Below are 19,094 nucleotides of genomic sequence, written 5' to 3' on the forward strand. Positions count from 1 at the left end.
AACTGAAAGATTCTGCGATGGAGTTGAGGAAGAAATTGACAACACACCAAAACAGGACTGCTTTCCAGTTAACAGGCAACTAGAATGCTGAAGTAGAACTGTCAAGATCAAATTCAAAACACAATGATACAATGGGCTAAGGATATAGGAGAGAACATAAATTTAGAAGATTGGCAACAAGCAAGAAAAAAAACAGAGAAGTTCACAAGTTCACAAGAATTAAGAGATAACTTTTTACAATAACTTAAAGGTAGTACTTGACACCCCCCCCCCCAGAAATTAGCAAAATATATAAGACAAAATAAGACAAGTGTTGGAAATACATGATAACCTCTGTGAGAATCCTGCTAGCAAAAAAAAGGAAGATGAGAGAAATTTCATCAATTGATGAATGGTTATTGAAACTGATTCACTTATCTGAAATGGACAAACTAACAGCTAGATTGAATAACAAAGACATGAATACAGTGAACAAGAGATGGGCTCCTGCATACGAATTTTGTAGAAAAAATAATGGAAAGTTAAATGAAATAAATTTATAAGTAAACTTCTCAATAGACATGCTGTCTGAGACTAAATTGAAAATAAATAATCTGAAAAGCTGTATAAACGTTTATAATATCAGAGATACATGGGAACTTAAAGTATGAGAAGGATGAATGTAATATAATGTAAAAATAATCAACTGCGGTAAAGGAGAAGAAAAAATAATGTTGGAAGATGTACATATGGAAAGTTAGAAAAAGGAAGTTAAAGAAGGTGAGAGTAAATGATAGATGACTGGAGTAAGTGAAAGATGAATGGGAAAAGAGGTTTGTAAAAGCAGAATATCAATGAAGGAAAAGAAATGAAAGAAGTGGGGGAGAAAGAAAAAATGAAGTGGAAGATAGAAGGGGAAAAGACTGGATTACAAATTTGGAGGCAAAAGGAAGAAAAGACAAAACATTATGTTACTATTGTCACAATAAGACTTATGGGAAGATCGTCACTGAACAAGAAATCTGTAAATTTGTTTGAATGAAGCTAATTTGTTGTTTTAACAAATAAAATATGGAGCATTTTTTAAAAAAAAGAAAATTCAAAATTACCTAAATAGATTAGAAAGCCGGGCAAAAGCTAACAAAATGAATTTCAACAGGGAGAAATGTAAAGTACTGCACTTAGGGCAAAAAAATGAAATGCATAGATATAGGATGGGGGGCACCTGGCTTAACAAGACTATGTGTGAAAGCAAACTAGGAGTCATAGTAGACCACAAGATGAACATGAGTGTGATGCGGCAGCTAAAAAGGCCAATATGATTCTAGGCTGCATCAACAGAAGTATAGTGTCTAGATCAAGGGAAGTAATAGTAGCACTCTACTGCTGCAGAGACTAGGACCTGGAACAATGGATGCAAACTACAGGAAAAGAGATTACAGCTCAACATTAGGAAGAACTTCCTGACAGAACACACTCCCTTGGAGAGTGGTGGAGTCCCCTTCCTTGGAGGTCTTTAAACATAGGCTGGATGCTTTGGTTGTTAGTTCCTGCATGGCAGTGGGTTGGACTGGATGGCCCTTGTTGTCTCGTCCCACTCTATGATTCTATAAGTTCATCAAGGTCAATTTTAGAAGAACAACATCTGTAGAGGGGGCAATGTTCTGTTGATGTTCCTAGAGTAGTTTCAGACAACATCTACATTTTCTTGCCTGGGACATGAAAAGTGCTATCCAAGAGACTGATTTTATACCTCTCAGTTTAGCAGGAAGTGACAGGAACAGGAGGATGAATACAACAAAGGGGGGATGGGGGGGATTCCTCTTGGCCTATTTTATATTTCCTGCCACCAAACCTGGCAAACCCCACAACTAGTTTCTAAAACCAGCTAATGAAATTTGGGTTGGAGAAATGGATCATACAGAGACACAGTGGAGAGAGTGTCCAATACCTTTAGGAAAAGCTGTCCTATCATCTCCTGGTTTCCTACGCTGGGCCTCTTCCTGCTGTATGAGAAGAAGTAGATCATTCCCCTTCATCAGAATGGCCACTGAAACTCACTATCTCACACAGACATGATCAATGTCTGGGTACTTGAGTGAGCAGTAAATCTGTCATTTTGCCTCAGCATTTCCGGTGGCTCAGTGACCTTCTGGATGTGGGCTCTTTCAGTATGGTTACCTTTGCAGTGTTTAGGAGGCTCGAAGTCAGGAGGCATCTAACGTTGTCAGAAATGCTGTGAAATAAAATGTGATACTGAAGCTTTCCTAGGATGACTTGCCTCATGGCCTCTACTAAAGAATTAAACTAATATAGTATTTAGAGTGCTAAATTAGACCTGGAAAAACCTAGGTTTAAATCTGCACTAGTCCATAAAGCTCACTATGGATCTGGGGCCAGTCACATTCTCTCAGTCTAACCTACCTTTCAGGGTTATCCAGTCCTTTCTTTTCATCTTAAATCATGATGTAACTCAGATACTTTCTCCACAATTGCAATAATCAAAAAACATTAGTGGGTTGCCTTTTTTTAAAAAAAAGAGGGAAATAGGGGTCACTTTTTTCCTTTGTGCCCAAAGATAAGAATAAGGGTACAAGAGCACCAAGAATACAAGAGTATTGCTTTTCTGATATACAAGAATACAAGAGTACTGCTTTCATTTCATAAAAATATTTCAAAATGTATTTCAATGCATTAAATGAATTGTAAAATAAATATTCAAACTGATTACAATTTGGAATTTCAAATTGAATTATACTTAACAGACTCAGTAGCAGAAGTCAACCACTGGAACATCATGCTTGTGGATTAAAAGTGCCAAGATCAAAATACATTGAAGTGGATAGCCATGAAGTGGCTGTTGATGCTTCACAGAAACTTCAAACCTTTTTTCCTGTTATATTATAATGAGGGCATGCATACAAAAGGTTCCAATGGATCAAGTGCTTCCTTGGCCACAATTACTCAACAAAACATTATTTTGAAAAAGAGCTGCTTCCCCTTTAACATTTAGTTTCCACTTTAGTGCCAATTTAGGCTTGTTTCTTTGTTTGAAAAGGAAAGAGGTTTCTTTAACATGTATTTCCTGTGACTTCTAGTTTTAGAGAAAGGCTCCCACTGCATAGTCCAGCTACTGCCAAAAAAATTGTCCCCATGCCCCTAAGAGGCAGGGAGTGCTTTTTAAGGCAAACAGTAGTCTGGTCCACAGAGCACACTTCTTGATAACTGAATACGCTTCAATTTCTCCATGTACAGTAGTAGGTTTAACAGAACTATTCTCAGAACAACACAGATACACTAATTGTAGTCCTCAAACATTACTTTAGCTTTACTTATATCACCGTTTCTCAACAGTGAAAAGATACTACTGTGATCTAAAGAATAAGTCAATGGGAAAAAGTAAGTCAATATACTATAGTTTTTGGAAGGCAGGCCAAATTAATGAGAAATCACTTCACAACTTTATCTGTTTGGAGAGCGAATGCTACTGCCAGATCATCATGTCTCATTTACCCCAGAGTAAGTGCCATCTGTTCCCATGTTATACTGGAAAGAGGCACAGTCACCTCTTGGTCCTTAGTTGGAGGGTGAATCATTGCTGCTGTAAGATAAATATAGTCACCTCATGATACAAAGGCAAGCGTTACAACATCTGCATAAGGCAATTTTTTATTCACAAAACATATGTTTATATGAATCTGCCAAAGGTTATGAAGAAGTGGAAAGAAGGACCAGGTAAGCAGCAGCATCCATCAACAGACAAAGGGGAATGTCTGGGATTTTATGGTAAAATGTACAGAAGCACCAACTTGCTTATTCAAAAACTAAAAGGACTACAAAAAGTTTCCTATTTGAGATGTGAAGACATAAGGGAGGGTACAAGAAAAATTCAGAAATAAAAGTTTTTTGCTACCTGCAAGGACTTTACCCACATTTTTAAAAATGTAAAGTTCTGGTGAAAACTGAAACAAACTCTTATTAAATATTTTCTCTTCCAAAATAGATGAAATGCTTCTGAAGGTAAGATTTTATTCACTGAAATTATGTAGCAAGTATACAAGACACTCTATAGCACTAGGAAGGAATTCCTACTTATAAAAACATCTAAGACTATCTTACAGCAAAGTCTTCATACTTTTTCATATTTTGTGACATACAGAACACACAAATTCATAGTGCATTAATAGTGGAATCATAACAGAGAATTTCATACATTTTCAAATTTTCTCAAAATTTATACCGCTATCCCAAACAGAAACTTTTTTCGTCATCGGTTCAAAACTAGAAATTTCTATATCTATGTAAATGTGACAACAAAATGACAAAAAGAAACACGAGAGCAACAGTACTGACTCTGTCAATATGGATCCTAAAGATAACTGCCTCGGGAAAGGAAAAGCAAAACAGTGCACTGATTTTCTAAACACCTTTAAATCTATTTACAGGTACAAACTGCCTCCAGATAACAACCAATCTTCCATTTCATTCCACAACAGGCTCTAAATTTTAGTCATGATTCTGAACAGAATGGGGAAAAATACACCAAGATAAAATCAATGCAGCCTACATATGTACTCCACATTAACCTAGAGCAATGGACAATAAGTTCTCCAAAACAGGGAGGGGAAGAAATTCACTCAGGTCAAAACACACTTCAGAATTAATCCAATTTGAGACTGTTTTAAGTGCCCTGGCTCACTGCTAGGGAATCCTGGGAACTGTAGTTTTGTGAGATGTTTAGTCTTCTATGTCAGCGAGCTCTGGTGCCACAGTAAACTACAATTCCCAGGATTCCCTAGCACTGAGTCAGGGTAGTTAAAGTGGTCTCAAACTGGATTATTTCTGCAGTGTGTTTTGGACCTCAGTTCACACTGTAATCACACTAAATTAAGCTTACATTTTATGGTAAACTTAGTTCTCACTCTTGAACCAGTATCTACAAATTACAAGTTATGCTTCAATATTTCATCACAAGTGAAGAATGGGAGCAAAATCTTATGATCTAATATCAAAGGTTCTAATAAACCTCTCTCATTAATGTCTCAATCAGAATGAAGGAAATATGGAAAGAGGAAATGAAAGGTACTGTTAAACACCTCACCCTAAGTCATAGGGTGAGCTCTAATTGTGTTTATTTACGGATGGAATGATATTCCGGGGGGGGGGGTAATTCTTCTTCCCTTCTGCACCCCAACTTTCCAAATCTACTGAGAAAGATGTGGGAGCCTTTTGAGACAGGCAGGACAGAGTGCACATTGGTGCACCGATTCAGTCAAGGCAGCCATGGCCCTGAATTTGTAAGCCCTTAGCAGAGCTGTTAATAACAAGGTGTCACAGGGTCACCACAGGTCACCATAGTAAGTCAAAACTGAGTTAACAGCAATTAACAACAACAAACAAAGAATACAGTGCTAGATGTAGCCCTTGAATTTTATGCACCATTATAGCTAAACTATAAAGAACACAAGACTATTCACAGAAAAAAAGTGTGTGTTCTGCATTTCAGAGTTGGCATTTAGGCTCTGCGGAGGAAGTAATTCTTCAACTATAATATTCTAAAATTAATAGATCTATCATTTATCTTCAGAATTGACTCAAGAAAATTTGCTTAACATTTTAAAATGCATATATAATCTGTCTCATAAATTTAAGAAAATGATTTTTAATCATATAATTTAATGCACTCACAACAATTACTAGCCCATCAAAGCTGGCAAGCTTATTTTTAGATCTGCCAGCTGTGTTAAGATGCATGCACTTGTTATTGTAACACCCCTAAGCTCTGCCTGTCTATTACTTTCAAACAGACAGGCTATCAACTTGAACAACAATCCTAGTGTCTGACAGATCCTGGTTTTTAGGAAAAGTCAAGTACTCTGACTTTGTTATTTCAGAACTAGCCATTATGGTAATTCAGTTTTTTGGAACTGGACTGGGGTTATCAAGGTCTACAATTGTGTTTATTGTATGACTATAAGTACAGTTTAGCACACAGATAGATCTTTCAATTCTGTTAAGAACTTTAGATATAAAGTTCATTTCCATACATGTATAATTTGTTTTTGTCAAATTGGTACAAATTTATAATCAACGTCTCTGGCTACTGAGCACACCTCAGTAACTTTAGACTACTGCTTTGCCCTGTAATTTACAGCCATTTTATAACCTGGGCTCTATTTATGGTAAAAAAAAAAGAAGCAGTTAAAATCATATAAAATCTAGAACATTCCTTCTTGACCCTTTGCTCTTAAGCCAGCCATTAAACATTTATTTATTTATTTATTTATTTATTTATTTAATATCTTGCCTTTATCCTGATATAGAGGCCAAGGCGGCTAACAAATATAAAACGATGCAGATTTTAAAAAATACAAAAGCATTAAAAAGGATACATATAAAGTTTAAAAAACAATTACATTGTTCATAAAATTAAAAGCATTAAAACTATATGCAAACTTTAAAACTGGAATCCCACAGCATTTAAAAGTCCAGCATTTGTCATTTTGAAAATGTCTGAAGGTACAGAAATGTTTTTACTTGGCACCGAAAGGAGAGCATAGATGGGGGTCATTCTGGTTTCTCTTGGAAGGGAGTTCAAAAGTGTGGGGGCAGCTACTGAGAGAGCCCTCTCCCTTCCACCAATTAAACAAGACGGAGAGGCTGATAAATCAGAGAGAAGGGCCTCTCTGAGATATGGTCTATCAAATAACCTGGACCCATGGTTTAGAATCATGGTTAAGAGCAGTGTTGCCAATTTCCAGGGAATTCCCCAGAATCCGGGGAATTTAATTAATTTCTTTTCGGGGATTTTGACTGAATATTCCGGTAGATATTGGGGAATTCCGGGGATTTTGATAAAACATTCCAGGGAATATCTTTGAGGCTTGTTGGTAACACTGGTTAAGAGATGAACCAATAGTGAATTTTCTAAATTTGCATTTAAGTTATATTGGCTTATTCTATGGGAGTTTCTATAATCCACAGTAGTCATTATAAAGAACGTCTGAATTAGGCAATCTAATTACATATTGGCATCATTTCACACATACAAATAAAATTAATAGTGATGGTACTCAGACTGGTATGGCAATCTAATGCAAGGCAGAAACCAAATTATGGACTAGCAAAATTAATTACTAAATAGTTTTATTCCAGAACTGACAAAGGTGCCCTGTGTAAAATTTTCTTGAAAGAATATGTACCTCGGAAACAGAATTCTCAACCACATAAGCAAGATGAAAATGAACTAACCATTCCAAAATATCATTAACTTTCAATTCAAAGTGTAGTTATTTAAGAAACAAGCCCCACTTGGAACTTGCTTTTGGCGTGCATAGACCAGCACTGTTAGGCTGGCATGTTCACATACTGAGGGACAAAAGCAAACCAACTTGCAAACATTATCATAACCCCCTAGAAATCTTCTGAAAGAAGACTCACTGGATAACGCAATTAATGTAACTTCCACACACACACACACACACACACACACACACTGAGGAGCCAGCTCCCACAGATTTACACGTTCCAATGTATGTTCCATATGTATATTTATTCCAAGTCAACACTTGCTTCCATATTGTCATTTTTATCTTCTTTACCATGATGAGTATATACTCCCCATAATTATTTTTGGTGAAATCGTAAGGATTTAAGATTAGGGCACACACCGTAACAGCAGCATATAATTTTCTTGCACAATACTTTATTTCCAGATCAAAGATATCCTATAATATCAAGTAATTATCAACAACAGATATGTATATAAACTGTTTAACAGGTGAGTAAATGGAATCAGCTGCAATTTGAAAAATACCTCTCTGGCAACCCAATTTTGAACAACTCAAATTCAAGATCAGCTTATAGTGTGCAATCTGTGAAATAAGTTTTAGGTCGGTTTAAAGGCCATTTTACTCAACTGAAACAAAAATAATAAATAAGTCTTGTGGACATAGGCCCTGTTTCTGAAAGTGTATGTCATTACACATTTGTCTCCCATGTTGCCATGTTACTAGCTATAACTAATAGATAGTATTTTGCCAAGAGGGTAGATGAGCAGGATTTAGGAAGAAGGAGTTTAGGATAATTATTTGGCATATAAATATTTTTACTGTAGTGCTAAGATTCTCCTCATTTTTGGTTTATGGTGCCTGCCAGCAATTTAAAAAAGAACTGTTATCCATAGCTAGTAACAGATATACAGTGGACCCTTGTTATCCGCTGGGGTTTGTTTCCAGGAACCACCGTAATAACAAAAATTGTGTATGCTCAAGTCCCATTAAATACAGTGGCATAGCAAAATAGTGTCCCTTATGTAAAATGGAAAAATCAAGGTTTGATAGTTGAAATTTATACTTTTTTAAAAAATATTTTCAAGCCATGGATGTTTGAATCTGTGTATAAAAAATCTGTGTATAAGGAGAGCCAACTGTACTATCAAATTATCATGTTTGTAACTGCAAACATGACAAAATCAAACAGTGGTAACAGGGAGTGTAAATTCATTTCTCTCCCCTGCCATTAACATAACTAGCACTATTGCAACATAAAGAACACATCTGTGCTCAGTCCAATACACCCATATATGCTAAGACCTTTATTAATTCAAACCTGAAAAATGCATAGGTCAGATGTTATAGAATCATATATTTAATTTATACAAGATGTTCTACATACAGATTGGCTAGTAATATATATCAAAATAATCCTTCATATCTTTGCCTTTTAATCCATTAGTGCAGTTTAACAAAATATTCTTAGTGTCGGGGAGGGGGAGGGAACAATCTTTTTCAGTCAGTGCCTCATGCTCAATTTATCCAGCAATGCCAGTCTAGTCCTAGTGACATTATAATTGCTTCCATGGTAGCAAATTGTAAACTCACAAACACTGATTGATTCATTTCATACTGCCACAATTAAGAAGGATAGGTCAGGCATTTTCTTTAATTAAGATAAAGAATTATTTTTAGGACTGAAGCTAATTCTTCAGCTGCATTTTCACTTCTAGAGATAAAAAACAGTGACCAGATTCTTGTGCATTTTCAAAATGTCAAGAAAACTACAGTACATTGAGGCAAGATTATTTAACAGAGGAAGAGATATAAACAGTTTCACTTCTTAATAACTTCTTACTTTCCTCACAGAGAGCTAGCATGGAGTAGTAGTTTGGGTGTTGGACTATGACTCTGGAGACTAGGGCACGATTCCCTGCTCGGCTATGAAACCCACTTGTGTAAGTCACACTCTTTCAGCCACTGGGGAGGGCAATGGCAAACCTCCTCTGGACAAATCTTGCCAAGAAAACCCCATGATTTCGCCATAAGTTGGAAACAATTTGAAGGCACACAACAACAACTTTCACACATACTATTTCCTCTACACAGAGTCCTATTTGTGCAACGATTATCAATTAGACATTGTTTTAAAATGATTTATTTGCCTTTTGTTTATTTAAAGATATACTTACCAGTAATACTAGCCTTTGATACTTCCTTTTCAATTCTGTAAAACTATCTGATGGTGCTGCACCCAGAATGCTGTACCAGTCCTTTTCAGGTAACTCTTCCAAAGCCATTGCATGAATAGGTTATTAATTCTAGCATCTGTTTCAATAATAAGAACAAAATAAGAAAAACCTTTTAAAATAATTAAAAAGCCATGATGCTTATGAATGCTAGCAAAGAACGAAAGAATGATAACACTGAGACCTTGAACTTTGCGTGCAGCATAGACTTTTTTTGCAGGTTTCCCCGTGAATGGTAAAGAAGAATGCATTTGTTTGTTTCTTCCTTTCCAAAAGATTCAGGCCAAACAACTTACACAGTTTTTTTAAAACAGTATTTGCTGGAACTGTGACATCTCATCTGAAATTGAATTACTGTATTTCAAAAGAAGCTTAGAGGACACTTATTCTGAAATCAGTGAGGCAATACCAGAGAAAATGCAATGAGAAGTGTGCCAAAAGCTCATAGTCGTGATATTAATGGAAGCAAGACTTCTAAACTGAAATACTGCAAAGGTTAAAAACCAGAAATATAAATATCAGATTTCATAAGACTCGAAGTCATTTTGAAACCTATGGCTTTTTTCACTGGCAAAACCTGGAAAAAAGTGCAGTAACATCTCACTTGTAATTAAAAAAAACACACCTTTTGTTCTATTCTGTCTTCTGTTGTAATTAAAAAACCTTTCCTTCCAGTAAACTGGTCAGTATCTTACTTCCCCTCCCAGTAAACCACCCAAGATTGTTTCCCTACCAGTCTCCTGGGCCCACTAGCTATAGGGCTAGTGTTTCTTGAAAAGTACTTTTGAAAGATGAGAGACTGAAATTTAGGAGCAGTTTCAGAAGGTCTACTGTTAAATGTATCTGAAACCAGACACTTTGGGGATCCTAAGTATTAAATACCTTTCTGTGAAGGAGCATTCCAGATGTATACTATAAAGTATTAATCCCACTGGATTCAGTAATATATACTCTTTAGTAAGTGCACAGATGGTTACAACCTTATTCATTGCCAGTATGCTTTGGGTTCAAGCTTTTGGCAAACTTTGTATGTCAGCTCTTATTAAACTATTTCCCAGGCACTAACAAAACAAAACGGAAGGAAGGAAGCAAAAGAACTGTCTTCCTATCTACTTTACTGAGGAAATTGCAATCCTGATGTCTTCTCTCGGTGCATAATACAATCAGTGTCAAGCAATGCCTAACAGCTCATTACATTAATGAACAGTACAGAAAGAGTAAGCCTTTGTAACATGTTGACATGATAACAACAGCTTCTCATTAACTGTACACCAAGGGAAGTTAAGGACCAAGAAGGCAATGATCCAAGGAACTGGAGGTTTTGAGGAACATTTCTATGACTCTTGCAACAGTGGAAGAACTTCATAGCATCCACAGAAGCCACAAATCCACTTGACACAAGTTCTCTGAACTTTTATGGAAAACACCTTGATGAACTGTAGTGAAGCATAAAGGAAAAGTTTCAGAATTGCTTGGCAAGGAACTAGATCTTCAAAGTGGTTTGGAAATATAACTGAATTTTCCAATAAACCAAAAGCGCTATTCAACAGCAAGAGCCAGTATAGTGCAGTGGTTTTGACTGTTGAACTAGGCCTCTGTGAGATTAGGATCCAAATCCTTGCTCAGCCATAGAAACCTTTTGGGACTTGAATTAGTCACACACACTCAGACTCAGAGGAAGTCAATGGCAAACCCCTTCTGAACAAATCTGGCCAAGAAACCTCTAGGAAAGGGTTGCCGTAAGTTGGAGTCGCCTTCAAGGCATGCAACAAATATATATTGTGATAACTAGCAAGTAGCAATAGCAAGTACATTTCAAGTACATTTCTATTTTCACACAGGCAAAAGTGACTGGAGTATAGCGGGATGTTCCTGTTACTATTGTGCAATTGTGCGAAGCTTATCAGATGACGTCACACAACGTCACAATAGACGTGTCATTATCCTGTAAATAAAGAGGAATTCTAACATCACCTTTTATTAATGAGAAAGTCCAGTTAATAAAAAGTGACGAGAGAATTCCTCTTCATTCATGGGATAATGATGCAATTGTCACGACGTCCTCTGATAATCTTCATGCAATTGCGCATTACTGACGGGAGCATCCTACTATGCTCCCATCACTTTTGCCCATGTGAAAATCTCCATAGTTACAATTATTCAGTACCAGTAAGAGGTTGCTAATGCTTATGAGCAACCACAATAATTCTTGTTTAGATTAAACACTAACATAATACATCAATGGATTTGACTTCCCTACCTCTCTACAGAAGTGTTGGTGTCCCTCCTTTATATATCTGTTTCTACTCACAGGTTAAGAATCACTTTAGAAGCACATACACAGACAGCAAAAACAGTTTGTCAAAGGAAGTTTGTCTTTGCCTTCCTCTGAGGCTGAGAGTTAGTTTCATGGCCAAGCTGGGATTCAAACCTTGGTCTCCAGAGTCATAGTCCGACATTCAAACCATTACACCACTTTGGTTCCAAGTAGTTACTTCTTATTGTAATTAGTTCTCTATAATATTACCAAAAACAGTACTCTGTAATACTAGTGTGCACCTGTGTGAAAAAGAGACCTCAGAGACCTCATTGAACCACAGAAAAAGCCGCCATGCATGTTAAGGAGTCTGCAGGGGCATGCGCATGGAAACTATTTGAATTTACAATTATTATTATTGTTGTTGTTGTTTTATGGTATTTATACCCCACCCTTCAGCCCTAAAGGCTATAAATTAAATTGCTTTAATTTAAAGTAGGAGACAGCATGATGTAGTGGTCTGAATGTTGGACTATGACTATGGACTATGGGCCTTAAGGGAAGGCAATGGCAAATCCACTTTAATCTTCCCATTATAGGCTGTTATTCAGCAATGTGGTGCAGCAGTTTGAGTGTTGGTCTGTGACTCTGGAGACCAGGGTTCAATTCCCAGCTTGGCCATGGCCCACTGGTCACCATTGGGCGAGTCACACTCTCTCAGCCTCAGGGGATGGCCATGGCAAACCTCCTTTGAACAAATCTAGCCGAGAAAACCCTATTAAAGAGTCACCCTAAGTCAGAGACGACTTATGGCACACAACCACCACTGCAGTAGACAAGTACTGCAATACTAATACAGTAAACAAGTAATCCGAGGCATAGTGGTTTGACTATGTCTCTGGAGGCCAGGGGTCTTGTAGCACCTTTGAGACTAACTGAAAGAAAGAGGTTGGCAGCATAACCTTTCCTAGACTTCAGGTGCATCTGAGGAAGTAGACTGAAGGAGGTCCAAAGCACACTGCAGAAACCACCCAGCTTGAAACCTGGGAATTGTAGTTTGTTGTGTCACCAGGGATCTCTCTGGCAGAGAAGGCTAAATGTCTCACTAAAACTACAGCTCCCAGAATTCCCTAGCACTGAACCAGGACAGTTAAAGCGGTCTCAAAATGGATTGTTTCTGCCGTGTGTTCTGGACCTGAGGCCTAGTAGGGAAGCTCATGCTGCCAATGCCTTCCTTCCAGTGAGTCTCAAAGGTGCTTCTACAAGAGCTCTCTCTCTACGCACTGATTCCACAGACTACTGTACTAACCCGGCTGCATCTATGAATGCTACCGCTCTGGAGACCAGGGTTGAGTCCCTGCTGGGCCACGGAAACCCCTGGGAGACCTTGGGCCAGTCGCACTCTCTCAGCCTCCTCTAGAACCATAGAATTGGAAGAGACCCCAAGGGGCCATCCAGCCCAACTGTGCCATGCAGGAACTCACAATCAAAGCAATCTAAATGGGAGGAGATTGGAAGCCCATCTGGGTGACCCTCTCTCAGCCTCCGCAAGGGAAGGCAATGGCAGGCCCCCTCCGAACAAGGCTCGCCAAGGAAACCATGGCAGGTACACAGCAGCAGCAAGAGCAGCCTACCAAGCGCCAGGGTGCCCCTGACCGTCTCCTGGCGGGGAAGAGGAAGAACCCCTCCTCTTCTTCTCAGCTGAGAGCCAGCCGGCGCTATAAACAACTTCCCTGCCGTTTGGTTTTCCCGCGAGATCCCGGGAGACTCAGGCACCTTCCTGTCGCGAGACTTGGGCCTCCTTTATATAAGGCCGCCTCGCTCGCTCGCTCGCCGCTCCTTCAGTCTCTCGTCCGAGGGGAGCCTCCAGGAGGAGCAGCAGCGGGGTCGGGACACCTGGGGGCACTGGCCGGCGGTGCTTGTGTCTGGCAGCCTAAGAGTCGTCCCCCCTGGAGCCGTTTCCGGTGTTGGGGTCTGGAGGCCATGGGAAACCCCCGCTGGGTGGCCTTGGGCGAGTCACGCTCTCTCAGCCTCCTCAGGGGAAGCCTTGGCAAGGGCCCCGTCGCAGGGTGGCCATAAGTCGGAAATGAGCAACAGCTTCCACACACGCCATTTCCTCTGTCCATTGAGAGCCCTTTCGAGGCAGCATTTGTTGATTAAAACATTTTTCTGAAATGAATCATTTGCCTTTGGGTTTATTTCATGATACACTCGCCGGCATTATTATTATTGTTGTTGTTGTTATTGTTATTGCTATATTTGTTTGTATCCCGCTCTTCTCCCAGAACTGGGACTCAGCATAAAAAAATGAAATAAAAAACAGTACAATTAAAAACAAAAAAGTACATTAAAAAGGAATTATTACAAAATATTAAAACAAAGTTATTAAAAAGAAACACATTTTAAATATATATATATATATATATATGGGGGAAACTATCAAAATGTTCTGAAATGGTACAACATTTAATACCAGCCTTGGATACTTCCTTTTCATGACTTGAAGGCACAAGGTAAAAATAAGATGCTAAGAAAGCAGAGTACATGGTTTATGTACAGATTAAAAAACCATGCTTTAAAACTGACTGGATTCACAGAGCTGCTTTCTTCCCACACCTTTTCATACCCCTTTTGCTCAGTATGTCTGCCTTAGGCCCAGAGGATTCTCAGCTCCCAAAGGGAAAGGGAAAGGGAGGAAGTCATGCAGCCTCCCAAGTGTTGCTGGGCTGCAACTTCCATCTGCCCTGGCCAGAGCAGGAATACTGGGAGTTGCATTTAAAAACTATACAGCCAGCCTTCCATTTTCAGAGGGGATCCATTGGCATGCCCCATTGAAAATAAAGGAGGTTGCCCCTCTGTGAATATTCAAGACCATGGACCTCAAGTCCGCAAGAAAGGAGGGCCACATAGTTATGCCCTGTCCTACAGCCAAATGGTGGAGCACATATATTGTGCCGCTTCACACTTTCCTTTCACATCTGAGCACCTGAACGTCCTTTCAGCTCAAGTACAACTGCATTATATTATATCTATATCCTGTCTTTTTTTCAGCATGAGATCCATTGCACACAGTGCTACTCAAACTTGTCCTCTGCTCTTCATCCATAGCACTCGCCTTCAGACCTTGGAGTCTCATCTTCTAGCATTACCTCTTGCTTTATTTTGGATTCTCTCATCATATGGATTCTGTGATTTAAAAAAAAACAACACTCAGAAATGATTATCTGGTGCTTCCCGCTATGCACCACTAAGCAGAATGATCAGATGTGCTACTGACACTCTCTCTGGGAGATCCTCCCACATTGTCACTGCCTACCTCTGCTGCAGCCCAGTTGTTTGGCACACATCTATCACCAAAATTCTTCATCTGATTCTGATAAAACCTTTGCCAAATTAAAATGGCCCTATCTCCTCCAGATCTGTCAGTCTATGGATTCGGGCAACTTGCTTATAAAACTTCTGCAAAACCAGTAGGGAATACAGAGTAATTATCAAGACTAATGACTTTGCTCCCTTTAATATACAGAGGTGCTAAACAGTAATGCCTATTGTTGTTCTTGCTTTTTGCTTCTGTGACAGAGCCACCTGGCAGACATAATGAGGGGCAACCCTTCTCTACCTGGTGTTCAGGTCAATCAATGGTCAACAACCCAAACTAAATTTGTTTGGATAATATTGCAATTGTGAGTGCAAATCTGCACTGGAAATCAATAGAAATAAATGTAAAATATTAGCCTAAAATATGGATGCAAATCTTGGAAAACAACCCAGGATAAATATTGGGCTTCACTGTGGAATTCTCTACCATTTAAATCAATTTCTGCTAAAATATATGACAATGGCTTAAAAGTATGTTTTATTGGTGCAGCACGCCACTAAAGCTTATCTATATTAATAATGTTGGAGAAATTGTAATAAAATACGTAGCCACGGGACTGGGATTTTAGGGACTAAGGGAGCCAAGAGACTGGGACTTAACTCATTTAGGTTTTTACCTTAAACAAAGGCAACACCTTTTTATTCCTATGTTTTATCTATACAGCACCTATAGATTTTTCCAGACACAACAGTACAGAGTCTTCTTGAGAAATGAAACGTTCTCTGCCTAAGAAAGGGGAATGGTTAGCCTCACCCAGGGCAGAAACAGCCTGGATCTTAAAGTTACCTTTTATGTTGCTAATTGAGTTTAAAAAATTACCTGGATTTTACAACTGTTTGTCTCCCAAAGCCCACATGGTCAAGAGAAGAGTGGCCTCTACTTACACATCCAGGACCCTCCAGACCATCTTAGCTGACAACAAAAACAACATTTTGACAAAATGTAGGCCTGTGACTCTGACATTGTCATTTTTTGCTTCTGTGTGATTTTTCACACCTTTGTCTGATGCATAAGTCAATGGAGCTTTGAAAGTTTGCATGATGTATTTTGTGCATTTTTGGTTGCCCCAATAAAAGTATTGCTGTTTTGTGGATTTTTTTGATGTTATAAGTAAGAAACATAATAGTTTTCCTGTGTGGTGGTTGGGCCTGTAATTAAAGATTTCTTGTTAAAATTATTTACTGAAATGGGAAGAATAACTAAACAATGGTCTTTTCCCCTTCACTGGGTTTACTGATATTCTATGTTGGAGATAATAAAGACTTATCTTTAAAAAAAAAGTCTGTCATTTATACGTTTAGCAGAAAGATAGGTTATTGTGTATAAATGGAAAGGAATGCATAACTTGTCACTGGACCACTAGAAAGAAAATTAGGATCATTAGCACTTCTGGGGAAATTAACACATCAAGTCAGACACTCTAAATATGAAAACCATGAAGATACATGTCTTGTTGGTTGGTTTCGATTTATGGGGTATGTTAAGCAAAACAAAAATACCTCCAAATCCAGAATACGAATGTTTAATTTTTTTTACAATAATAATGGAGGCTGTGGCATTGTGTTCAGCTGCACCTGAAAAAAGGAGGCTATGTGTGTATGCTGCTAATCACCAGTTGGATGAGAACAGTACAACCTACATGAGTATGATCTTCCCACAGAGTGATTGAGTTCTTAATAATGTTGCAGCAAAGATAAATTGAGCATGACAGGATGTCTAATAGACAACGCTGTGTGTTTTTCATATTGTACCCCTTCTCTTTTCAGCTATGCAACATTATTCAGTGTTTTAGGCTTTCCCTCTTGTAATTTAAATAATTTGAGGTATTTTGGCTTTTTATACTTGTACAAATATATCGCAGTTAATGGAGCAGATGTGTATTTAATAGAAAAATTTAGTAACAGAGGTAAAAATAACATGTAAAGGAATAGGTTGCTACCTTGCAGAAGAGCAAGAAGGAGAAGAGTGAGGAGGAGGGAGGCAGTTTGGATGTGTTCCTGGACTCAGCCCTGAGCCTTGGAGCCCAGGTTTTGGCAGTTGTCAGGACTGCATTGGCATACTTAAAGCTTGTGTGCCGGCTGCATCTATTCTTTGAGGTGACACATCTGGCCACAGTGACATGTGCTGTAGTTATATTCCATTTGGATTACTGTAATGCACACTACATGGGGCTGACTGGAGTGTGTTCAGAAATTTGAGCTGGTTCAAAAAGCTTCAGCCAGATTGTTAAGTGGGGCTGGCTACAGCTCCCTTGTTGCTTATGACCTATTTGTGTATGGATGCCTTCAAGTCTCCTGTCAAATTATGGCGACCCATGAATATCATGGGGTTCTGTTAGGCAAAGAATACTCAGAAGTGGTTTTGCCAGTTCCTTCCTCTGAAATGTAGCCTACAGCACCTAGTGTTCATTGGTGGTTTCCCAAGGCTGACCCTGCTTGGCTTTGAAGGTCAGATGGGATCTGGTGCCGTTAGGTATGTAGCTACTCACTTTTGACTTACAAATAGATCAGGTCCAGGTTATCTGAAGGACTGTTCCTTCTTAGAGGCCCTCCTCTCCATTTTACCTCATTCATGGGTGGGAATATCCACTCTGTGGCTGCTTTGAGACAGTACAGTGCACCCTTGTTTTACACAGGGGATCTGTTCCGGACCCCCCTGTGTAAAACAAAAAAATGCATATGCTCAAGCCCCAATAGGGCTTGTGCTCGCGGTGGTGCGTGGCAGCATGTGGCGTATGTGCACCATGGGCGCATGTGCCATTGTTTCTTCCGGTGCACAGTGTATAATGCGCCTGCATATGATGCGGGCACACTGTACAACAGCTAGTGTGAAAAAAACCCTAATACAATGACAAATGCAGAGAAATAAAAGGCAACAACAAAAAGGGAAGAATGAGAGACCTGTTACACAAGATCTGGGAAATCAAAGGAAAGTTCAAACCAAGGACCGAGACACTCTATGACAATAAAAATAACATATTTTAAGACCAGGAAGGAAGGAATAAAAAGATGTTGGATGCAATACACAGAAGAGTATTTACATCTCTTTATATAAAAGAGATGACAAAATGAAGGACATGTGGAATAAAGAGCCATAGGAAGATGAACCCCAAATTCTAAAAAGCGAGGAGGAAGCTGTAACAAGAGAAATGGCAAGAAACATATCACCCAAAATAGATGATATTCCATTCAAACTGTTGCAGTCCTCATCGACAGAGTCAGCTCTAGTGTTAACCAACATATGTCAACAGATATGGGGGGGGGGGGCAACAAGACCACCTAAACTTCGCTTTCTCTCGTACATTCCCCCCGTACACTCAAGTCCTTTGGGAAATGTTTGCTCCAGCCGCCCAGGACTAGACTGGCAACTGTCAGCCAGAGGACTTTTTTATGCGCTGCCCCCAGATTGTGGAATGACTTGCTGGAAGAGATACGGCAGCTGAAAACACTGTCTGCTGCATTAAAACAGCATTAAAGACATCGGTCTATGTGGTGGCCTATCCAATCTATTTTAAATCATGATTTTAAAATTTGGATATGAGCTCTTATTAGTGTATTTTAGTGGTTTTATATTACTTTATCCGTGGTTTGATGTGTTTTTAATTGTGTTTTGTATTACAATGGTGATATCTGCTGGGATTTGGTTCCAGGACCCCGCGCGGATACCAAAATCTGCGGATACTCAAGTCACATTAAATACAATGGCTGAGTAATGAGGTGTCCCTAAGATGAAAGGGCAAAATCAAGGTTTGCTTTTTGGAATGTATATGTTTTAAAAATATTTTAAAATTGTGGATGTTTGAATACGTGGATAATAAAAAATCCGTGGATAAGGGGGACAGACTGTATAACATGCTGTAACCCTCCTGGGGCCTTGAGGAGAAGTAGGAAAGAAATAAAATTTATTATTATTATTATTATTATTATTATTACAGTATTATTATTATGAAACTAAAT

General features: G+C 38.8%; 1 protein-coding gene across 3 annotated transcripts in view; it reads right to left on the minus strand.

Moving 5' to 3' along the window:
* Positions 1-13,717, minus strand: part of DNAJC24 (DnaJ heat shock protein family (Hsp40) member C24) — a 78,719-nt gene extending 65,002 nt beyond the window's left edge. The window contains exons 1-2 of one of the 3 annotated variants that reach the window (XM_042475444.1): positions 13,394-13,714; positions 9,446-9,581 (exon numbers count right to left, since the gene is read on the minus strand). In XM_042475444.1, coding sequence (XP_042331378.1) covers positions 9,446-9,553 — 108 coding nt within the window. In that variant the 5' untranslated portion in view covers positions 9,554-9,581; positions 13,394-13,714. Of the gene's footprint in view, positions 1-9,445; positions 9,582-13,393 lie in introns of all 3 variants that reach the window. The other 2 variants (XM_042475434.1, XM_042475454.1) reach the window with 2 other exon arrangements.
* Between the last annotated feature and the right edge of the window lie 5,377 nt (positions 13,718-19,094).

This window comes from Sceloporus undulatus, chromosome 1 (genome assembly GCF_019175285.1).
Source record: "Sceloporus undulatus isolate JIND9_A2432 ecotype Alabama chromosome 1, SceUnd_v1.1, whole genome shotgun sequence".
Taxonomy (NCBI): Eukaryota; Metazoa; Chordata; class Lepidosauria; order Squamata; family Phrynosomatidae; genus Sceloporus; species Sceloporus undulatus.